At 34.3% G+C, this 26,215-nt stretch overlaps 1 protein-coding gene across 1 annotated transcript in view; it reads left to right on the top strand.

Moving 5' to 3' along the window:
- The window catches only part of LOC149790308 (uncharacterized), a 58,619-nt gene extending 38,661 nt beyond the window's left edge, over window positions 1-19,958 (top strand). The window contains exons 8-11 of the mRNA XM_089972361.1: window positions 1,475-1,573; window positions 7,466-7,768; window positions 13,544-13,742; window positions 15,778-19,958. Of these exons, the coding sequence (XP_089828487.1) occupies window positions 1,475-1,573; window positions 7,466-7,768; window positions 13,544-13,742; window positions 15,778-15,910 (734 nt within the window). The 3' untranslated portion in view covers window positions 15,911-19,958. The remainder of the gene's footprint in view (window positions 1-1,474; window positions 1,574-7,465; window positions 7,769-13,543; window positions 13,743-15,777) is intronic.
- Window positions 19,959-26,215: the final 6,257 nt, after the last annotated feature.

The following is a 26,215-nucleotide window of genomic DNA, read 5'->3' as shown; positions in this document are numbered from 1 at the left end:
GCCTAAGAACACAACATGGCAACTGACTAGATCTGGCCTTAGTTGATTGATGTGTGTCTATATCAGATGCACATTTACATTTAGTTTGGTTGAGCTAATTCTTCTTTAAGGTGTTTTTCCTACTGATATTGATTAGTTTGGTCGAGCCCAACCCATGTTAAGGTGTTCTGCCTACCGATTTTGATTTGTTTGGTTTCGGTTTTTCCTACTGACTTTGATTGGATTGGTGGAGCCCAGCATACTTCAGGTGTTTTACTTAGAGACATTGATTTGAGCAAAAAGAGTATAGTATCTTACCCAAGGACACAACATGGTAGCAAGTTCAGAATGTCATGGAATTCAAATGCTTGCTAATAACCTATTGTCTCTACTTCTGTTAAGATTATTATTAAAAATGAAAGTAACAACTTGAACATAAAATCATCTTTTAAGCATGAACCTTTCTTGATATTATAATAGTGTAATTAAATTATATTTGCTTTTTGAAACATTTATTAAAAATATGTATAGACTTTATTTGATTTTCTCCACATTTATCCACATCCACTTTTTTTAAAAACACGTTAAATGGCTGTACAATGTACATATATTAAAATAATGATGCAAGTTATCACTCATACATCCAGCTGCATTATAAGTGACTTCCTATACAGTGCAGTGTCTCCCAACAGTTAATGTCAGTTTCAAACCACCTTGTATCAAATCCAGATAAGCTCTCAATTTAGAGATCATCAGTGTCTAGAAAGATCAACTCCAGATCAACTCTCATTTGAGATCATCTTGTCTAAAAAGATCAACTCCAGATCAACTCTCATTTGAGATCATCTTGTCTAAAAAGATCAACTCCAGATCAACTCTCATTTGAGATCATCTTGTCTAAAAAGATCAACTCCAGATCAACTCTCATTTGAGATCATTTTGTCTAAAAAGATCAACTCCAGATCAAGTCTCATTTGAGATCATCTTGTCTAAAAAGATAAGGAAAAATGTTGCTTCAAATGTTATTATAGGAAAAACGTTTTTCCTTCTGTTTTGAAAGGGGGATGTGGTGGCTCAATGGTTATTGGGATGAAATGGCAAATGAAAGTACATGGATTTGAATCCTACCATTACACAGTGTAATGGGGTGTAAATCAGGTGTAGCTTTTCATTTATGAGTTAGCAATGGTCAATACACTTTGTATGTCCTGTAAGGATGGATCCATTGAAACATGTTGGTGTATTCTAATGCTCAGAGAGTTAATATGTAAGTATACCAAATTCTATACTGCATTTAATGGAGACTACTCACTGTTGGAAGTGCTTTCATTAGGTCCCAAATATGTTTTATTGAAGCAGCCTTAATTACTACGAGACCATTGTTTTTAAGCCTGTTCTTTTTTTTAAACAATTAGCCAGCCATATCTTCTACATTTCCAAGTTCATGTTTGGTTTCAAAAAAATCAGTCAGAACCATCTTTTCCTGTGCTTGCAGGTATATGTCTTATCATTAGCAACAGAAATTTCACTGTAACTGCTGAAGATGCAGATAGCAAAGAGATGCCAGCCAGACAAGGCACTGAGAAAGACACAGGTAATTACAAATTATAGGTTCATAATAGTCATGTTATCTGTTATATCTGTAAAGGTTGGTTTCATAAAACCATAATTTCAATTTTTTACTTTTTTATTAGATTATATTTCTGTCTGGTCGATTGAAGTGTGTTGTATGATTTTCCAGAGTTAATTGGGTAATTTTACTGCTAAAGAACTTAACCAACTGGTACAGTAGTGTATTTGATGTATTTTTTCTTGCATTTTCATGTAGAAATAGTGTTGTTTAGTGTTTATATATATATATATATATATATATATATATATATATATATATATATATATATATATATATATATATATATAAATCTGCAGCTGTTATCACTTTTGACATTGTGATAAAATATATATCATGATACAGAATTTGTGATACTATAGGTATCATGATACAGAATTTGTGATACAATAGGTATCATGATACAGAATTTGTGATAAATATGTATCATGATGCATAATTTGTGATTTGTATCAGGATGTATATTTGTGTAAATTTTTTGTGCTAATTGTTTTTAAGTCGAGTTCTGATGGGGCTGATTTTGTTTCACCAGTTTATTGGTGTTCTTTGGCATTTAGCATTGTGATGCAGTAGATTTCAGCATCAAAATTAGAAATAATATATCACAGTTTGAAGAAATTGTTACAACAGAATGTCACTGTTAGCTCACCTCTACAAAGTAGATGTGCTTTTGTAGAGGTACTACAATTGTACTGCCATCAGCATCACCATCCACACAGATAAAAGTATATATACATATATATACACACATATATTTATACCTTCATTAAATGTCAACCATTCTTTCGTCCTAGATCTTAGCAGAGTTTAGAGTTGGTTTCATAGCACCTGTCCCAGTTGGAGTGGGCTAAATTTGTACAAACATATACATTATTTGTACCTCTTTGGTTAGGTTCTTTCATTTGGCTCAGGTTTTTTTTTTGTGCTATATAAATACTACTATACCTGGAATGACGAAACTTGGTGAGTTAATGAATCTTGATGATTACTATGTCCACATCAAAATGTGGTCACTGTGACCTGTATTGTATTCTTTGCTGACTTTGTTGTTTACATTTATTTCTCAAGCACTTTTCATTAAAGAATCAGCAAGCTACATGATTGTATGTACCTCTGTTAGTACTGCACCCTTACCACAAATGAAGGTTGCTATAACCTACATTGCACATTTTTCTGGCTTTATGCTCGGGTTTTGCTCTAGCTCGGAATCAGCAAAGTTTTTTGTGCTTTGTATATATACTGAATATAACTAGATTGTTGGTGTAATTTGACCCAGACTGTTAGGTCCGATGGCATGAGTCAAGGTCTCTCATGACAGCCTTTATTTCATTGCCAGGAACAAGTTCCCACAAATGGGTGCTTAGTCTCTTGTGTCAAAATCTCATTCAAGCCTGGACCCTTCAACTCTCAGGGTGGTATGCAGAAGCAAACGAGAGCTCTAAGGTGTTACCTGGAAAGATCTGAGCAAATAGGTGGATTCTCTATATTTTTACTTTTTAAATGAGGAAAAGGAATATATTTTGGCACAGGTTTTATCATCCTTGATAGGATGGGTTTTCCATTGTGTATTTGGAGAATTAACCAAATATCAAATGTACTTGTTACACATTTAAACTTGAAAGATTAGGGCAGTCACAACATGTATTGCATTCTTGCAAAATTGTTCCCAAGCGGACATTATACTAGTTGTTGGAGGGAGGATTGAATAAACTAGTAGCTGTGACATGAAAACTCTGTTAGAAATTGGGTCTTGTCACTGCTGTGCAGCAATTACCTTTCCAGGTCATTTGGCAGCTTCTTAGGGACATGATATTTGCAAGAGGGAAATGCTGCATCTTGGGATATGGATTATATGCTCCAGCCAGGTTATTAATCTAGAAGCTACCTCTCATGCCTTAGAGGACCTGATATGATCTCTCAGCTGTAAGGGATGTAACTCCATCCTCATCTTACATATTATCCTAAAATATTATGATCGTGTAATGTATTTGAAGAAGAAACCACTTTTTCTATTAAAGTATGATTCTTAAATAATACACGCCCAATCATAATATGGATTCAGCCTCCCATCCTTTCCACAGTTGTATCTTTATAGGAGAGGTCCATTAGTAGCTGATGTATACACAGGATTTGGTTTCAGTCTCTATATCAAGTTGAGATCACCCTGCCTTCCACATGCAGGCAGACAGCGTTAATCTCTCATAGTAAAAGACAGACTTTCTCAGCAATGAGCTGTTTCTTCTGTGATAGAAATAGTCTGTTTCTCAGTGAAACACATAGACTATTTCTCAATGATAAACACAGTTTTCTCAGTGATACAGTTTCTCAGTGATACACAGACTGTTACACTTTGATACACATGATAGCAGACTGTTTCTCAGTGATATTCATATACAGATGTTTTTCAGGGGCATTACTGTTGACTTTCACTAGCTTTTATGACACTGATATATCATGTTGTGGTGACATATGACTTCATAATTAATAAATTTGATTACTTCTTGATTTCATGTTGTTAGAATCTTTTAAATTGAAAATGTAATAAATAAAGGTTACAGTTTTATAGCAAATTGCATGCATCGTTTGGTATTGAAATTATCGTTATCACATTAAATGCCTTTTGTACACACATATAGCTTGGGCATGCAGATCTAGTTGCACCTAAGGTAAACTTTGCACCCAAGGAACAGTGATGGCTCATTGTTCTGATAATGGCTGCAACATTTACCAAAATTTCCAAATGTGCATGATATAAAATAACCAAAATGCCACTACATTGGCCTTAGTGGTTAGAGCATCCACCTCAGATGCAGGAGGTAATAGGTTTGAACCCTGGCCAAGTCATACCAAAGACTTATAAAAATGGTACTAGCAGCTGCCTTGCTTGGTGCTCAGCTTTAAGAGGTTTGTGTTATTTCTGGTCAGCTTGGTGTCAGGATAATGTGACTGGGTGGGATATGATGCTCTATGTCTGTGGCATGATGCCCAGGTGTTAGACATCACTTTAAATTGCCACACAACAGACTTCATAGGATTAAAATTGTTACATTACAGGTAGACAAAAAGCACAAATGCAATAACCAAAACAAATCCAAATAATTGAACTAATTCAAAACGAAACTTATCCCCAGATATGCCTGTTGGGCTTAAAGGTGTCGGCTATTTATATATTTGCTTGCCATAACTCATTCAGCACTTAGATTGATTCATTCACTCTACTTCTTGTGTATATAGGTACATAGGATTAAGTGGCATGTCAGCACAATGGAATGTAAAGTTCCAAAGACTAAAGATTGCAAAAATTTAGGAAGATAGAACCTTCCACATAAATGTAAGCATGAAGAACAAATGATAAAAGTTGAAAGGTAAAGATGTTTCATTAATGTAAAATGTACCCAGTAGATAAAATGAAAATTTAAGTTGAAAAATATAATTAACATATATGGTCAAAATTTGCTGTATAAACTGCATTCCCCACAAAGATATTTTCTGGTTACACATTATCATGAAGTTTCTTCATTGAGTTCTCATCAACAACTTTTGTATCACAGTGTGAAAGTCGACACATTTGATACAGATGTGTTCCACTTTCAGTGGACACTGGCACAGTGTGCATTCTGATAGAAACTAATATATTAGGAGGTATGAATGAGTCTAGTATGCATGTTTGATAAGCAGTTGGTACAGTACCACCTCATCTGTGATTTGTACTATGTGTGGGTTACCACACTTCAGTGAGAGTGTCCACCTGGATGTGAGAATTTGTGGGTTTGAATCCTGGCCAGGTCATACCAAAGAGTTATAAAAATGGTACTAACAGCTTCCTCACTAGGCACTAGGCATTAAGAGGTTAGTGGTAGGACTGGCTGGCCTGGTGTCATCATAATGTGATTGGATGGAACATGATTCTACATGTCTGCGGCATGATGCCCCGGTGCTAGAGTTTAATATTAACTGTAACACTGCAGTCTTTGTAGCAATATGACTGAACAATTGTTAAAGCTAAGTTAAAAATCCAAGTCTCTCTCACACACACACACACACACACACAGACACACACACACACACATCAGTCATGTTTGATATGAAGTTTCTCCATTTATGCCAAACTTCTCATTGTGACTTTCATCTGCTGCATGTCTGTTATCACTTATTGTAACAAGATTCAGTTTGTTAAACATGTCATGGTTTAATAAAACCTCATTTGGATTGTTGTATTTTTCACTGATATGTATGTGTTCTTCATGAAAATCAATAATGCAGCCAAATGTATATCCTATGCTTTGTAGAATCTACAATATACGTGACATTCTGCAATGATTTCCAAACTTTAAACTGTTTATTTAAAATAGAATGTCACTCATCAAACCTTCTGTTGAGGAACATTTTTTCAAATGCAAGTCTTATTGTTTAAATAAATTTTTGTCAGCATTATAAGTAAGTCGACCTGTTGTTTAATGTGGGTACTAATTAAATTATCATGTTGTGTAATGTGTGTAATAATTCAGCACATTGTGTAACATGTGTAACATGTAAATTAGCCTGTTGTGCAATGTGCATATTACTCAGCCTGTTGTGTAATGTGTTTAATAAGTAAATCAGTCGGTTGTGTAATGTGTATAATAAGTAAATCAGTCTGTTGTGTAATATGCATAATAAGTCAATCAGTCTGTTGTGTAATATGTATAATATGTAAATCAGTCTGTTGTGTAATTTGCATACTAAGCCAATCAGTCTGTTGTGTAATGTGTTTAATTAGTAAATCAGTCTGTTGTGTAATGTGTTTAATAAGTAAATCAGCCTGTTGTGTAATGTGTATAATAAGTAAATCAGTCTGTTGTGTAATATGTATAATATGTAAATCAGTCTGTTGTGTAATTTGCATACTAAGCCAATCAGTCTGTTGTGTAATGTGTTTAATAAGTAAATCAGTCTGTTGTGTAATTTGCATACTAAGCCAATCAGTCTGTTGTGTAATATGCATAATAAGCCAATCAGTCTGTTGTGTAATATGTATAATATGTAAATTAGTCTGTTGTGTAATTTGCATACTAAGCCAATCAGTCTGTTGTGTAATGTGTTTAATAAGTAAATCAGTCTGTTGTGTAATGTGTTTAATAAGTAAATCAGCCTGTTGTGTAATGTGTATAATAAGTAAATCAGTCTGTTGTGTAATATGAATAATAAGCAAATCAGTCTGTTGTGTAATGTGTACAATAAGTAAGTAAGTCTGTTGTGTAATTTGCATAATAAGCAAATCAGTCTATTGTGTAATGTGTTTAATAAGTAAATAGTCTGTTGTGTAATGTCTTTAATAAGTAAATCAGTCTGTTGTGTATTCTGTATTATAAGTAAATCAGTCTGTTGTGTGATGTGTTTAATAAGTAAATCAGCCTGTTGTGTAATGTGTGCAATAAATCAGCACATTGTGTAACATGTGTAACATGTAAATTAGCCTGTTGTGTAACGAGTATAATAAATAAATTAGCCTGTTGTGTAATGTTTATAATAAGTAAATCAGCCTGTTGTGTAATGTGTATAATAAGTAAATCAGCCTGTTGTGTAATGTGTATAATAAGTAAATCAGCCTGTTGTGTAATGTGTATGATAAGTAAATCAGCTTGTTGTATAATTTATGTAAATAAATAAGCAAATTAGTCTGTTGCATAATGTGCAGTAAAGCCAGTTTCTGTCCAGTTTGTTTAATTCCTGGTGATGTTGCTCATGATAACTGTTTAATGTATAATTACTGTATTTTTTCACTCTTAACTCGAGACCTTCACTTTGAATGAGATTTAGTTATGTTCAGCTATACACACACATGACATTTTGTTATAAAATTTATCTTTATTTCAGAATATTTAAGTCAGATCTTCAAAAAACTTCACTTCATTGTACAAATCAAAGAAGATCTTAAAGACTATGAAATGGCACGAGCACTTGTTGATATAGCACAAAACACAGACCACACTCGTTATGATTGTTTTGTTTGCTGCATACTATCCCATGGTGCACTTGGTCATGTGTTTGGAAGCAACGGAAAGCTGATTCCAATCCGAGATTTGACTTCCTGTGTACAAGCTAACAGGTGCCATACACTTGCTGGAAAACCAAAACTATTTTTCATACAGGCTTGTCAAGGCAGAGAAAAACAAGAAGGTGGGTATTATAAATCACATATTGTTCACAAGCAACATTTTAAGCTAGGCAATTGACTCCTGTTGCCTTGGGTACACATATCCTCCTTGTGTTGCTGTGCCGTAAAGCACCCATTACCAAACCAATCAAAATTTTGCGACAAACCTGATTTTTTAATATATGTATCATCAGTGGTGGTTGTTGTAGGGTTTAATGCCATTTTCAGCACAAGATAGTTTATACGTGGTGGAGGAATAACACAGAAAACCCCCCAGAAAGAACCACCAACCCATGTGAAGCTACTGGCAAGCTTTCTCACATTACCCACATTGGTGAAACCTGAGACTCGACCCCATGCAGACAGACGGGAAATGGCAATGACCTATAACAGTGAGCGCTTTAGACCACTCGGCCACTTGGGGCCCATGCATCAATGGTAACTGTTTTAAAGCTATTGAAATATGTTCATTTATTCATTATGATGTAACACATTTTTTGTCAATAATTTAAAAGGCGTATAAAGTTTATGAAAATTTCTTGAAGCAAAAATACACTGATATCATATAATAGGTGGAATTTAAGTTATACACACATAATTTTAAAAACCTTTCAAGAATTCAAAAATAATGTAATTACTGTATACATTTTATGTAATGTTTTAAAGTTAGAATTTTAATAAAAAATTGCATATTGCATTCAGTACTTGAGACTTGAAATTGGAATTAACAGAAAACGAATTACTGTGCTTAAAAGGCTAATTTTACAAGTTCATATATTTGTCATTCATTTATTATAATCTGTATGTTCAATTAGAAGAACAATAAAAAAGTCAGCATTAATTATGCTTCTGTTACTGCTTGGACAAATACTTTGTTCAACTCAGCTACCTTCTACATCTATGATGCTACCACTATTGCTGCTACTACTACTACTCTGACTACAGGTACCACTAGTTCTGGTGGCCTAAGTGGTTAGAGATCACCTTGGATGTGGGAAGTCACAGGTTCAAACCCAAGCCAGGTTATGTCATAGACTTAGAAAAATGGTACGGGCAGCTGCCTCGCTTGGCACTCAGCATTAATAGGTTAGTGTTAGGACTGGTCGGCTTGGTGTCAGGATAATGTGACTAGCTAGGACATCATGCTACATGTCTGCAGCATTATGCCCCAGTGTTATACATCACTATAAACTCTCACACTGCAGACATTGTAGTGATATGACTGAAAAATTGTTAAACCTACATTAAAAATCCAAATTACACACGTGCAAAATCCAAATCACAAACACACACACACACATATTGCTACTGCTAGGATTGCTGCTACTACTACTACTACTAATACTAATGATACTGCTTTTACTGATACTGCTATGTCTTCTACCACTCCTACCGGGACTACTAACTGTACTATAGTTCATTCCACACAGCATTGCAAATGATACCTGTATCTGTTTCTCATTGAATATTTGTCATCATCTGGAAATGTAGGTACAATTACTGAATGAATAATTTCAACATAATTCATAATGGCTGCTCACATTCATTCAAAACATGGTCTGAAAAGACATGTCCATGTAGATGTAATCCACCATGCTAATCCTGAGTTCTGGAAGAGTTCATATGTGTTACTGCAAAGAAATCAAAGAGGGGCAACTACATTTTGGCCAAATATAGCTGAATATATGGGTGAAACGATACTCATTTGCCACGTATTGATACAAATCACAATGCGTAGCCTGCAATACAATGCACATCGATACATATATGAACTTGATGGTCTTTCCATCTTTGGAAGGTAGGTGGTGCCCTTTCATGTATGTTCACGTTCTTGGTTGTATTTCCAGTGTGCAGACTACAGATGGGCATTTAGCTATCATATATTTATTTGCAATTTTCATTGATGATAAGATAACAACAATGCTTTCAAAAAAACTATTTGTTGGTTGCAGTGAGTTTTATCCAATGTTTTATTTAATGGTGGCTCTATTGAACTCCCTTTGTTTTCTACAACATGAATGATTTGTAAACATTATTACCAATTTTGTGTCTATGTTACTTTTGGAAGACATTACAATATTACCTTCAAAATAGAAGAAATATTGCAATTTCCTGGTGCAAAAAAAATCTCATCTAGAACAAATCCATGCATTGCAATAAGGTTGAATACCAACAAAATCTATCACATTTGATTTCCTGAAGATGCAAAAGACTGCTGCAGCCACAGGTACTTGTATTTGTTAGTGCAGAAGAAAAACTATTGACTACACCCAGTCCTATTCTAGAATTTTCTTGTAACTTACACAAGGTGATACATGCTCATTCTATGCTAATTTCATTTATTCCATCAGCACCTTCACTGTTTAAATATCTCTGCATAAAAAAGAGAAATTCCAAACTTGTTTCCCATATACAGTTTAAGGAGATATGATTACATGATTTTATCTAAAGTGAGATCTCTCCCTTTAGCAGTGAAAAGAGGAGGGGTGGTGGCAATTGGTCCTAGGTCATTATTTTTATGAACTTCAGTATCTGTCTCTCTTTCTTCCTGTGCCACTTTCTTATAGCTCTACTGGAATCAACATCTTTGACAGATGTCACCTCTAGTCGCATAAGCACTAATCTGTTAATTAATTCTGTGCATACTATGCTCCTTTTATTTGTATCAATATTGTTCTGTGCTTTTTGTCAGCTTGAATATGTTGGGAAACTGATCTTTGTGACTGTTATATACAATTTTCCAGAGATCATTACCTATTGGATACATCTGCTCCAAAAATAGAATTTTTTATTGACATAAACTTTCTTTGTTAAATTGGTAGTTTACTGAATACTATGCCAAATTTCTCATCTGTTCAGTAATGCTGTATAAGGGTATTTAGTGCATCAATGTTTGTGCAGACAGAGATAATAAAATAAATATCTTTACTACTTAACTGCATTTCGTAACCCTTATTTTATTCAATTTATCTTAACCCTGATATGGATACATGTATGTGGTTTTGTAGCACATTATCCACAGGGCGAATTTGATTTAAAAAAATGAAAATTGCATTATACTTTGAAATTGTCTATTTTAATTAGGCTCAGTATTCTGCTGTTTGTACATTTAATTTCAAAATATCACTGAAAGGCTGAAAGCATCATGCCGTCTATTTATTGTTCATCCAGCATATACATATGACATGTATTTAACACCATTTCAAGCTCAAAACTGTCTCCAATAACACTTTACCAGCCCCAATAATCTGATATGCTTCATAATTTTAAAACTCAAATTGTAATGAACTATGCTGGGTATCAGACATTTTAGGATTTTTTTATGCAGCCTGTATTTTAAACATGCATTTGTAAAACTTTTTTCATGAATGGTTCAAACTATGCCATAATGTTTATTCCTGGGCACATTCTGGTCAAATTTAGTTTCACAACTATTCATGTCACGTTTGAAGAACCAAGATGTGGAACAGTTGCTACCCAAAAAACAGATGTCTTGACAAGAATGGTGAAATAAAAATTGTATACTTTGCACATTTTCTTATGTGGGACTTTCAATGAATTTACTGGAGTTCTCGCTTTTTACTGTTGTCCAAGTGCGTGAATTTGTAAAAATTTTGCACAATTCACTCTGGCAAAACCTGACAGCATCTCCACTTAAGTACTTGACATATCTAATGATTTTCCAGCAAAGTCTAACTGTTGCTCTGCCAGTACTTCCTGTTTATCATTTAGAGAATAATCTACATTGATTTCTGATTCCTGAGCGGAATAGGCAATAACCACACATGAGAATTTAATGTAACATATTTCAATGTGCAAAGCATAGGTAGTATAGCTTTCAAATTGATCAAAGGAGTCCAGATATAATTCCAAGTAGAAACTTTGTATGAAAGTGGTTATTATGTAATGAGTAAAGTACTTCATTAAACATGTGGTACACATTTGGAATGTAACTATATGCTGTAAGTTGGGTTAAGATAATTACTTGTCCATGACTGCAGAAGACTAAAATAACATGCATATGGTATTTATTATTTTTTATCGATTCTGTCTCTTATATCGATATTTGTATCGTTTCAGCAAAAGTATTGATGCATCGATATATCATTGACTCATTTCACCCCTACTAAGTAGAAAAACTACTTACTCCTTAATAAACAAATTGATTCTTCCATAGGTCATTGTTGCATCAAAACATTTGATGTAAACATACCACCCTGTTTTAGAATATTTAATGAGATGTGTTATGCTCCATTTTGATTCAAACAGTGATAAAATTACTTTCTGCGTGAAACAGTTTTAGCTACAATTAATGAGGCTAACCTGAAAATTCACTGAGCTACATATGCTGGTATCATTCATATTGCTGTGTGGAACGAACTTTTAGCATGTGTGTGTGTGATTAGGATCGAACTTTCTTCTCCTACTGATACTGTTAATGCCATTGCTGCTTCCTTTGCTGTTACTAGTGCTAATGCTGTCTGCAACTGCTGGTAATGCTACTTATGCTGCTAATGCTAATGCTACTCTTGATGCTGGTACTAATGCTAATGGTGCTGAATGCTCTGGTGACCTAGTGGTTAGAGCTTCCACCTCAGAAGCGGGAGGTCATGGGTTCGAACTCTGGCAGAGTCATACCAAAGATGGTACTAACAGCTGCCTCACTAGGCTTAGCCATAAGAGGTTAGTGTTAGGACTGGCTGGCCTGGTGTCAGGATAATGTGACTGGCTGGGACATGATGCCCCAGTGTTAGACATCACTGTAAGCTGCCACACTGCAGACATCGTAGCGATATGACTGAAAAATTGTTAAAGCTATGTTTAAAAAATCCTAATCACGCACACACATGCTAATGCTGCTTTTGATACTTGAGCAAATGCTGCCCCAGCTAATGGTGCTAATGTTTATCTTGATAATTGTGCTAATGCTATTCTTGATAATTGTGCGAATGCTATTCTTGATAATTGTGCTAATGCTTTTCTTGACAATGGTGCTAATAGTGTTCATGCTACTCTTACTACTGATGCTCATGCTTCTGGTGCTGATGTTACTCTTGCTAATGGTGCTAATGCTACTTGATACAGGTGCTAGTGCTACTCTTGATACTGGTGCTAATTATACTCCTGCTGGTGCTAATGCTATTATTTTTACTGGTGCTAATACTACTCCTACTAATGGTGCTAGTGCACTCCTGCTACAAGGCCTAATGCTACTTCTGCTGGTGCTAATGCTACTGTTATTGGTGCTCATGCTACTCCATGTACTCCTGCTGGTACACTATTGGTGCTCATTTTACTCCAGTTACTCCAGCTGGAACTAATGCTACTGTTGTTAATGGTGCTTATACTACTCCAGGTACTCCTGCTGGTGCTAATGCTACTCTTGTTATTGGTGCTTATGCTACTCCAGGTACTCCTGCTGGTGCTAATGCTACTTTTGTTAATGGTACTCATGCTACTCCAGGTGCATCTGCTGGTGCTAATGCTACTCTTGTTATTGGTGCTCATGCTACTCCAGGTACTCCTGCTGGTGCTAATGCTACTGTTAATGATGCTCATGCTACTGTTAATGGTGCTCATGCTACTCCAGATGCTCCTGCTGGTGCTAATGTTACTCTTGTTATTGGTGCTCATGCTACTCAAGGTGCTCCTGCTGGATGCTAATACTACTGTTGGTACTACTGCTCTGTTGCTACTCTTGCTGCTAATACTTTTGCTAATTATGTTGTTACTAATACTATTGTTGCTATTTGTAAAGCTGCCAATGATGCTACTTACTCTACTGTTTCAATCATCAGGAACAGAGATAGAAGCAGATGGTCCAAGTATACCAGAAGATCTTGAGATGGATTCAGGTAGTGGAGAAATGATTCCAAATGAAGCCGATTTTCTTCTGGGTTATGCCACTGTACCAGGCTATGTATCCTTCCGCAGTCGCACAAGTGGATCGTGGTACATACGTAAATTGGTTCAGATGTTGGACAGATATTATGATAAGTATGTGTGAAAATATATACTGTCCTTATCTTTAAAGTTTTTCTTGATGTCAGGCATGTGTCTAGCATGTTAGAGATGCAATGTTCCTTCCATGGCAAGTCCAACTGTTCTTATTAATTAACCACCTCATCACTTTTTGGCACTATTAATAAGGCAATTTCCTTGGATAGTGATAAAACTTATATTGTAATGTGAGGCACACACTTGCCTTTTTGACCTTGTAGTCAAGGTTATAGTGAAATAAAATTTGCATTATGGTTTTGGTTAAAATCTTTAGCTTATGTTTCTTAAACCTCTTGATAGATTGTCTTTATCCTTGAAATTATTTATTATGAAGCAGAGGCAGTTCATTCTGCACTACACTGATTTGCCTGTTTACCTTTAGGTCAAGGTCATAGTCACAGAAATATATGTTAAAGGTTTTGTTTAAAGTCTTTTTCCTTTGTTATGTTTCCTAAACCACATGATGGATATTTGTTCATACTTGAATTAATCATTATGAAGGTAAGACAATTCCTTCTACTCCATGCATGTTCTAGCTTTTCCAATTAATCATTGGAACAGGGTCAGAGTCATAGAAAATTTGCATTCAGGTTTTGGTCAAGTGTGTTTCCATTGTTTTTATTTCCTAAACCTCTTGATGGATTTTTGTTGTATCTGGGTTGAATCATTATGATGCTAACTTACAGCTCGGTCTACAGCACATGTGGTTGCTTCTTTTATTTTGTGGTCAAGTTCACAGTCATAGGAAATTTGCATTCAAGTTTTAGTTGAAGTATTTTTATTTGCTTATATTCCCATTATCTCCATGATGAATTATTTTCATTCTTGGGTTGAAACAATGTGAACTAAACCAATTCATTCAGCCACCTTTTAATCTTGGGGTTGAGGATTCTATTATTATTTCTAAAATTTCTTTATGGATTTTCTTCATACTTTGAATGTAACATTAAGACAAATAATTTTTAGGTGATTAATACTTGCTTGATTTGTTTTACCTTTGGGTAAAGGTTATACATTTTACAGTTAATTCCTTGAGAACAGGTTCATCATGCAACCCAGGCCATATTGTTTTAAATAATACCCAGCATTCGAAAGTATGTCATTAACATTTTAGAAATTCTAGACAGTGGGATATTAGATTTTAATTGATTTACATCCCACCAAGTTACCCCCTCCAGCCCATGACATGGGTTAAAGCTAGTCCACAAATTGGCCAGGTAGATTCCACTTGTGCTAGCACAATTCACTGAACTACATCCATATGCACTCATCATGCTTTTATTGGTTTTGAGTCCCTGGGACACTCAAATAAATAGCTGCATCAGGACATATAAATTGAATCCACAGTATGTGATCGATTTTGCATTATAACTATGAGATCACTGTCAAGTTGGTAATTGGGCTAAATTTTGATTGGTGGATGGTGGTAGATTATGTACTAATACACTTTTTTCTTAGACTAGGTCCATTAAAGAATTGAAAGTACAAACTGTACAGTTTTCAGATTTGCTTTACAATACAAATTTTAAGAAATAAAGTCTTAACTTGAACAGAAGGCTTTTTATGTAAAATAGACGTTTGCACCTTCCAGCGTTGTTTTTACACACAGAAGCTGACAAATTGATCAATCTAGCTTAAGTTAGGGTTTCACTATGACCATACTTCATTTTTATAATAGCACATTATATGACTCATCAAAACTTCATATCATAACTGTACTTGTTTATCAGTTTGGTTCAGTTGCGAACATCATAGACCATGATCTGCCATCACATATTTCACTTTCAGATCAGGGTCATTGTTGTTCTGCTGATTCAAACTGTCAAGACCCAGATCTGCTGGCACATTATGCAAGTATATACAGTTAATTATTGCATCAGATTTAGTAAGCTCTAAAAAATTTGTATGCATTTAAGTTTGTTTTCATTAACCAATAAAGTGGTTTGTATTTTGACTCAGTGACTAAACTTAATACAAAATTATACTGCTATTGATTTGTTCTGTTATGATATAATTTAATTTTCCATTCTAGAACTGACCTGATGAGTATAATGGTAAAAGTGAATGAAGAAGTGAGTAAGGCAGATGCTAATGTGGATGATGGACGTTACAAGCAGACACCAGCTCCATTTGTCACACTGCGGAAAAGGCTGTTTTTCCACTAACTTTTTAAATCTTAATTTTGTACATTTTATTTTTGTTTCCTGTTTTACACATCTGCTATTATTAAATGATAAGTCTTTTTACATCATTAGGGTGACACAGTTAGTACAGAAACTAATCTCCCTTGTGGGTCTCAATTATTTACATATAATGTATCAACACATATTATTAAATGTTGCTGGAAAACAAGAATTATAGAAGAAAATTCATTAAACATTTGTATACACAAAAGCAAGGGAGTAATGATTTGGCACAAAAAGCATTATGTGTGTAGAAATATATGAATTAAGATTGATTTTCTTCACATACATACACCACACATAGAAATTGGTATCCAAGACACTTGTCACATACACAGCAAAACCTATTATCAGAGACAACCCATTCTGCCAAGAAAAAATGGTCTCTCAACATAGGTGGTCTCTCATAACAGGTTTGTACAAAAAGACCAGTATCCAAGGTCCAGTTTCAGAACAGCTTAAAGAAAAATAATCACAATCTTGGTACATATATTCTATTCTTTATTAATAGTTCTTGCAAAATTTTGTGTGCATTCATCTGAAAACAAAATTATATAGCAAGAAAGATATACTTCTGTCCTTAAACATAAAATCACATTTTCATTTAAGGATCACAGTCACATATATTACCATATGAAATCGTTTCTGATTGACTCCTTTTCCTTTATAACATCCTAAAATTGTTTTTCTAACATTTAAGACGCTATTTTGCGAGTGGTCTGCTATTTTTCACTTTTTCAGTTACAATAATTATTTTCTCCAGCGTTAAAATATGTCTCGTTTTAATTGGAGGTTCTTCCATTGTTATTAAGGTACCAGGTCTTAACATTATGAGTGCTCAGTTGTAATATTGACTGTAAAGAGTTTTGACTTGGCTTTGGGAAAATATGAATTCTGCACATGTGCATTTCATATCTTACAAATAATGAAATAAGTTATTGCATCCAGAAATAAAATCATTTTACTCGGAGACAAAAGTGAATGGCTTATTTCAAGGAAGACATACAGGGATAAACTCTAAACTAAGTGTGTAACCTGGTTGCGCCAACTTGAACAGGCGACAGTTTGGTGATTGGGATGTAATCACTCTAACATTGGGGAAAAAAACAACAATCACAAGCCTTTAACACTATTGGTCAAATCATGCAAAAATATCTCACTTGCTGATTTAATAGACAAAGACTTTATTCACTCCCTGGCAACATGGATTAACTCAAAAGACAATATTCACTTGCACTATCTCAATTTCAGCACTATGATGGCAATTAAGACATATACATTAGCTTGGTTTATGGACTGTACCATCTGTCACTATATACAAACCAGAGCCAGAATCCTTTATTTTGCTTCTTTCAATGTTTTTTTTTATTATTATTAAAACAATTTTACTAATCAAGCAGTCATTCTTGCAAATGATTGCATAAGGGTCAGTAGAGTCCTGGTACATATGGACGGTAGCTGCGATAAGGCTGGAAACTAGACTAAGCGCTAGAATAATGTACATGTAATTAAGTCTGGTGAACAATAGTAAATGTATCACACTACTAGCATACATAAAAAATTCCAGATATTGGTTGCCAGCCTTTTCTTCTTTTTTTTAAAAACATCATAAGTGGTCAATGTTACATAAACAAAGTTTGGTCGTTCATAGCAGTGTCAGATTGCATATTTTTCCAAGACATCGTGGTTGCTGCATGTGTTCAGCAGGTGGTCGCTCATGGCAGCATTTATATAATAAAATCAATCTGTGCATTACAATTGTGGTCGGAAATGACAGGTGGTCGCTTATAGCAGAGGTTGATCATAATAGCTTTTAGAGTATGCAACAGAATTTGCCATAACATTTTTCATGCATTATCAGCATTACATCCATTGCAAACATTGGTGATGAAATATAAATTCTGATGCTGCTTCTGTAACAGCTGTAGTGGACAGTTCTTTCAGATCAGAAAGGACCAGATTATACTTATACAATTTCTTATTGGGCTTTGGTAAGAAGAAAGGTATTAGATAACATAAGGGATATAGTACTGGCAAACTAACAGCTGGAGTTTAGCTTATTGGTCCTTTTACTTCACATATCATTTTTATATATGGTCATAGAACCCTTAGAAACTTCAAACATGAATTTTATTGATCCGAAACATATAACAGATCTTCAGATTGTTCATACATTGGCAGACATTATAAGACTGGTATCATTGGTAATTCATACATTGGTAGACATTATAATGTTGTTATCATTGGTAGTTCATACATTGGTAGTCGTTATAACATTATTATCAATGGTAATTCATTCATTGGTAGACATTATAACATTGTTATCATTGGTAATTCATACATTGGTAGTCATTATAACATTGTTATCAATGGTAATTCATACATTGGTAGTCATTATAACATTATTATCAATGGTAATTCATTCATTGGTAGACAGTATAACATTGTTATCAATGGTAATTCATACATTGGTAGTCATTATAACATTGTTATCAATGGTAATTCATTCATTGGTAGATATAACATTGTTATCATTGGTAATTCATACATTGGTAGTCATTATAACATTGTTATCAATGGTAATTCATTCATTGGTAGACATTATAACATTGTTATCATTGGTAATTCATACATTGGTAGACATTATAACATTGTTATCAATGGTAATTCATACATTGGTAGTCATTATAACATTATTATCAATGGTAATTCATTCATTGGTAGACAGTATAACATTGTTATCAATGGTAATTCATACATTGGTAGTCATTATAACATTGTTATCAATGGTAATTCACCGCTCCGGTGGCCTAGTGGTTAGAGCGTCCGCCTCGGATGCGGGAGGTCGTGGGTTCGATCCCCGGCCGAGTCATACCAAAGACTTACAAAAATGGTACTAACAGCTCCCTCGCTTGGCGCTCAGCATTAAGAGGTTAGTGTTAGGACTGGTCGGCCCGGTGTCAGGATAATGTGACTGGGTGGGACATCATGCTACATGTCTGCGGCATGATGCCCCAGTGCTAGACATCACTATAAACTGCCACATTGCAGACATCTTAGCGATATGACTGCGAAATTGTTAAAGCTACGTTAAAAATCCAAATCACAACACAACACAACAACATCAATGGTAATTCATTCATTGGTAGATATAACATTGTTATCATTGGTAATTCATACATTGGTAGTCATTATAACATTGTTATCAATGGTAATTCATACATTGGTAGTCATTATAACATTATTATCAATGGTAATTCATTCATTGGTAGACAGTATAACATTGTTATCAATGATAATTCATACATTGGTAGTCATTATAACATTGTTATCAATGGTAATTCATTCATTGGTAGATATAACATTGTTATCATTGGTAATTCATACATTGGTAGTCATTATAACATTGTTATCAATGGTAATTCATACACTGGTAGACATTATAACATTGTTATTGGTAATTCATACATTGGTAGACATTATAACATTGCTATCAATGGTAATTCATACATTGGTCATTGTTATCAATGGTAATTCATACATTGGTAGACATTATAACGTTATCATTGGGAGTTCATACATTGGTAGACATTATAACATTGTTATAAATGGTAATTCACACATTGGTAGACATTATAAGATTGTTGTCAATAATAATTCACACATTGGTAGACATTATATCATTGTTGTCAGTGATAAAATTCAATCATCACATCTTGCTTTTGAAGTTTTTAACATTTGTTTTAGAAGCAATACTTACTATGATTTTGTTGTTGTTGTTGTTGTGGGGTTTAACGCCATTTTTCAGCACGATAGGCTATACATGGCGGCCAGTATTAATGGTGGAGGAAGAACCCGGAAAAACCCGGAAAGAACCACCGACCCACGAGAAGCTACTGGCAAGCTTTCTCACATGCCCACATTGGCTGAATCTTAGACTCGAACCGCCGCAGACAGAGGTGAGATGGCAGTGATCCGTAACGAAGAGCGCTTTAGACCACTCGGCCACTCGGGGCCCCTACTATGATTTTGTAGTAGCCAGGATGGGATTGTATGTAACTCTTACAAAACTAGTTCTCATTTCACAAGAGTGGAAATCTTAATTGGCAGTTACGTCAAGTGACTTTCTATTAAATTATATTGATCTTATTGCGATCATTTGGTTGACATTTCACATGAAGACATGGAAAACGTAATCTACAGCTACATCAGCTCACTTACTATTAGATTATATGTGTGTCATTAGCGTGAATATCCTAAATGATTTTATTGACATTTCACCAAAAGACTTGGAAAACTTAATCTATAGTTATGTCAACTCACTGTTAGATTATATATTGTGTGTTATAGTGATGAGTATCTTAAATCATTGTATTGACATTTCACCAGAAGACTGGGAAAACTTAATCTACAGTTATGTCAACTCATATTGTGTGTTATTGTCAAGAGTATCTTATATCATTCTGTTGACATTCACACGAAGGCATTGTAATTTTAATTAACAGCTACATCAACTGACATATTGTTAAAATATATTTCTGTTTTTAAAATGAATATCAGTTTGTATGTTATATATATTATTTGCAATATTACAGTACCTATATATGGGTTATATTACCTGTTATTATAATGAACATCTGTCATGTAATATTTGTATTAATATGTGACTGTGTGTATGTATATACTTGCTTTTAAGCCAAGTCTGACTGCAAACAACATTAACTCTGATCTAACATCCAGGAAGATCAGGTTATATTTTTTTTCTACTGATTACTTTTTGCAAACTTCACAGACCCAGATCTGCCAGTACATTATATGTTGGCAGATATGGGACTGAGCAGTTTCCAGTTGGACTTTACTTATAAGTGAGAATAAAGTAAGTATATATGATATATATGTGCCAAGCGTAAATCCAATGTTTTAAAAATATTGTCGAGAGCATGATGATCTTTGTATCTAATTCATTCATTTTAATATTGGTATGAGAATTTACCGTTACAATGTAAGTCTGTGGATTTCCAGTATGACAGTTATTATGGGCTTGTTGGAATTCCCAACTGTAAACAGATATGACTGATTTACATCAGGTCATATATTGATAAGAATAGACAACACTTTCATCACATTTATTCAAAACTATTAGCACTTTCTAAAGAATCAGTCAGTAACAGAGAGAAATCACAACTAAATATAACTATATCCAATTTTTCCCAGAATTCATAGTGTTACCATAGAGATAACAAGTAGCATCACATTAGTGACAATATCATTTCAGGTCATCTAGTGAACAAACTATCTCATATTCTTTAAGAATATGTCAGTACCTGCAGACTGTTTTAACTCATGGGTCTTCAAAGTCATAGTAACATCATCTTTACACATTAATACACTGACTGCATCCTATGTTGTATATATATTATGACCAATTGAAATTCAATATAAATATAGGTATAAACAACTAGACTAAATGATAATCAGTTCACAGGTGCTCTATTGTGACACTGTCTGCATATTGTGACATTTGATGCATGCTACCTTGCTGCAATTAAAGAATTCCTGATATTTTTCTCTTCCATAATGGGTACAATCTTCACATTTGGCACCAAAACAAATGTAAACTAAAGATCACTGAAATTGAGCTATAAATTGAGTGTGATGAAGTTGCCAAAATGTAAGGTTTTCTCAAGGTGGCATTGGTGGCCCCGAGTGGTCTAAAGCGCTCACCATTACAGATCACTGCCATCTCACCTCTGTCTGCGTGAGTTCGAGTCTCAGGCTCAGATAATGCAGGTACATGTGAAAGCCTGCCAGTAGCTTCTTGTGGGTTGGTGGTTCTTCCCAGGGTTTTCCAGGGTTCTTCCTCCACCAATTATACTGGCTGCCATGTATAGCCTATCTTGTGCTGAAAAATGGCATTAAACCCTACAACAACAACAACAACAACAAGGTGGCATTGTACAACAAGACTGACTTCCATCTGAAGTGGTGTTGTTCTTCCAAAGTGAGGTAACATACTTGTAAGCGGTAAGAAGTGAGTGTTAATATAATCAATCTTGGCCTTATTTTCTGACTGGAATTTAAAAAAATTCTTAAAATGCAACTTTTAACCAGAACCATTCCACAGAGTTTTTGAAGAGATCGTTAATAAAACTTCAAGATGGGAGGGGCCCCGAGTGGCCAAGTGGTCTAAAGCGCTCTTCGTTACGGATCACTGCCATTTCACCTCTGTCTGTGGCGGTTTGAGTCTAAGATTCAACCAATGTGGGTATGTGAAAAAGCTTGCCAGTAGCTTTTCGAGGGTCGGTGGTTCTTTCCGGGGTTTTCCTGGGTTCTTCCTTCACCATTAATACTGGCCACCATGTATAGCCTATCGTGTGCTGAAAATGGCGTTAAACCCCACACCAACAACAACAACTTCAGGATGGGTCTTAGACTGAATTAAAAAAGAGAATGATCTGACATATTTTAGGGCTGTTCAGTAATATATATATATATATATATATATATATATATATATATATATATATATATATATATATATAAAAATAAAATGACCAACAGAAGGCACTTTAAAATTATGGTTCATGTCTCATTACCACTAAATGGTATGGGTTAAATTAGTCTTATAAACAAAGCAAGGGCCCCGAGTGGCTGAGTGGTCTAAAGAGCTCTCCGTTACGGATCACTGCCATCTCGCCTCTGTGTGAGTTCTAGTCTAATGTGGGTATGTGAGAAAGCTTGCCATTAGCTTCTTGTGGGTCAGTGGTTCTTCCTGGGGTTTTCCTGGGTTCTTCCTACACCATTAATACTGGCCACCATGCATAACCTATCTTATGCTGAAAAATGGTGTTAAACCCCACAACAACAACAACAACATATACAAAGCAAGGTCATGCTTTATACCATATCACCATATTGGGAGGTTTGACTGTATCAGTTGTTTGTTCATAGGCCTCAATGCAAGCATTTGGTGAAATATATCTATACCATCTACCCTTCTTCAGCAAATATATCTTACTGTCGTAGTGAGCATTCGTGGATTGTCAATTTGAGAAGTATTGAACTTTGTTCTTCACAACACTTAAGAGTGATAATGCCGCTGGAACAAGATGGAGGCAAGAGTTATATAAACCTTCAGATAAGAAACTGACCAAGTCAGGTGTTCCATAAAGATCAATTCCTGGATCATTACTCTTTCCAGATCATTGATTTACCATATTGCATTGAGCTATCCACCTCCATCATATTCACAGATGACACAACTTATATAACATTAGATGAACAGTCCATAAGATCAAAACAAAATTAAATTTGTTTAGATGTGTTATTCTGTTGTGAACATGGTGGTATGCAGCCAAATCAGAAGCCACGATCATAGGTAGTGGGGCAAGAGTAAAACGGGGGGAAAATTATTTCAAAGTAATGATAAAAGGAATGGATACACAACAGTTGGAGAATGAAAAACTACTTGCATTCATGATAGACAGTCTTGTGCTCAAAAATGCAAGTTGATAAGGTCATTAATAACGTTAAAACTCACTGCTTGAACAGAATAAAATCCCGTCTCACTCAAGAACAGAGGAAGATATTGTACAATGCATATATCATGCACACATAGAATATTGTTCTGTCTGGGCTAATAGTGATACAGAAACTCAAAGAAGATTACTGAAATTTTCAAACAACAATATTAATGCTGATTTAAATACAGCATCAACAAATCTTTTTAAAACTATAAAGTGGCTTCCATTTCAGCAAAGAACTGTTTCAGAACGGTTACTAGTCTTTAAATCCTTACATGGATTGGCTCCTGATCATAAATGTAACTTTAGATTTGTTATAAATATACATCTGAATGAACTAAGATCCATATCAGATAAAAAAATTATATTTAACTAAACCAAAGTTTTATAGAAGAAGTTTGCTTTCTCTGAAGCCAAAGTATGTAATTCCATAACACCCGACAGTATATATAATTTATTTTATATAATTAAGTTCACTGGCCAGATTTCTGTGTTGTTTTAATTAACCCTGAGGGCCAGACCATGTCCACCATGTCCACTGGCTGGATATGGCCATTGGGCGGGGTTATGTGCACCCCTGCCCTGTATAAAGTCAGCTGACTAATGCCATGCTCTCAAAACGCTACTTTCAAAATTTACAGAGACAATTATTTTTATGATTTTGTTTAATTAAGTACTACTACTCTTTAAAACATTGTTATATCATCATGTACTAGACTATAATAATGTATTCATGTTCACTGCTACTCTTGGTATGAATCCCACAATACTGGTCCTTAAAGGATTTTTTTTGTTACTTTGTAGCAGTAGATCAGTTATCTAGTTTTTAATAGCATTTGTTGTCTAAAGATCAATGTATCTTGTAAAAATTATGCATTTTATATATATATATATATATATATATATATATATATATATATATATATATATATATATATATATATATATATAGACACACACACACACACAGACAGATGTAATTATAGACGGCATCATTGAAGATTCTCTGTATACACAAATGTAATTATAGAAGGCGTTATGGAAGATTGGTCAGTGGAGCAACTGAGTTTCTTCAGATAAAATCAATTATTATTATTATGTTCTGTCATAGGAAATATATTTTCTGTGATGTGCATTACATTTGTAATAATCATTGAAAGATGTATGTACAAAACATGATCTATATATGAATTAACATAATCTCACAAGTAGGAAGGAAATTCAATATTTTCCACATGCTGGACAAAACCCATACTAATCACAGTTTTGTAGATTTTTTTCTGAATAAAATATTCCACGTATTAACCACATCCCACATGGGCTTTCACATTTTTTCCCATTATATCTATCGCTAACCGTAAGTTTTTAAATAATCTCTGCAATAGCATGGGCAACAATTGGCGATAAAGCTTGTATGAAAAACGAGTACTATGTTTTGTATATCAAAAACAATTTTAAACTTTGTCCCCTATTTGTGTGTATGGAAATGTTATTGAACAGTCTTAAAACTGTTGTTTTGATATTTGGGCTTTATTAAGAAACATTATTTTTGTGGAAATAAAATGGTTTGTTTTAACTGAGTTGGTTTTAATTTATTTCAGTACTTGTTGGACCTGGGATAAATCACATGATGTCATATATGTAATCGGGTCAAAAGGCAATGTACTGATTGTTGTGTACCAATTATACTTCAGATTAGCAATTTCATCTAAAATAAAAGACTTTATTAGTAGATACAGAACTAAATATCAGAGACATGACCTAGTCTTATTTCAAAGTATATGGTTTCAACACTTTCCAATGGTCACATAAATTAAGCCCCTAACACCAGTCTTTGCACATGGGCCAGCTTCCACTAACTTGTTGGTATTTTGGTTAAAAAGATTTTCTTATGTAGTGACAAAAATTTAGGCAGTAAGCCACTGTCACCAAATATATATATATATATATATATATATTGCCAAGGAAAAAGAAATAAGCAAGTCAGAATGATTTAAAAACAGGAAAAAGGTTTGCGTTCATAAAGGATATGATGATTATAACAAATTAATCAAAAGAGACCAGAGCAAAGAAAAGAAAATTGAGATAATGTTTGGTGAACTGGTGTAGACAGATATATGGAGGCAGTGCCCTAGCTGTCCAAAGAAAATCCAAAGGAACCTACATTTAGTAATACAGTGTGCATTTCCCTCTGAAAAAAGGTAAATAATTTAAGTCATATTTAATCTATATTGGTCCTACACTTTGCAGCGAGATATTATTATATCATTTTTATTTGAATTTGCATTATGATTTAGAACATAATATTTCCCACTAAATCTTCCCATTATTTCTTTTTAAATGCACAGAAAATGTGAGCTTTAATTTCTTTTAAATGTGTAGTGTAAAGGAGATAAATCATTTATCTACCACTGTAGTATTTTTCTTACCACAACAGCATTTTATTTCATAGAAAAGTGGATTAACTTGATGTATGTATATAAATTATTCAAAAGTAGATAGAGATAAAGTGAGAGCCTAAAATTCAGGGCTGTATATTACAGACAGCCTGAGAGTAGCATGTTCTCAGAGATGAGGAGGCTGCAACATTGATAGTTCATACTCGCCTAGATGCCATTGTTGGTACAATATAATTTCAACTTGTGTATGATCATAAAAATGAAGAAAAATATTGCAAGATTATATATATATCTCTCTCTTTCTCTTGCTCTGTTAAGTATGTATGTATGTACGTACGTACGTGTGTGTGTGTGTGTACGTATGT

Source organism: Sinohyriopsis cumingii, chromosome 10 (genome assembly GCF_028554795.1).
Source record: "Sinohyriopsis cumingii isolate HCF-2022 chromosome 10, ASM2855479v2, whole genome shotgun sequence".
Taxonomy (NCBI): domain Eukaryota; kingdom Metazoa; phylum Mollusca; class Bivalvia; order Unionida; family Unionidae; genus Sinohyriopsis; species Sinohyriopsis cumingii.
This window is presented reverse-complemented; position numbering and strand designations above follow the sequence as displayed.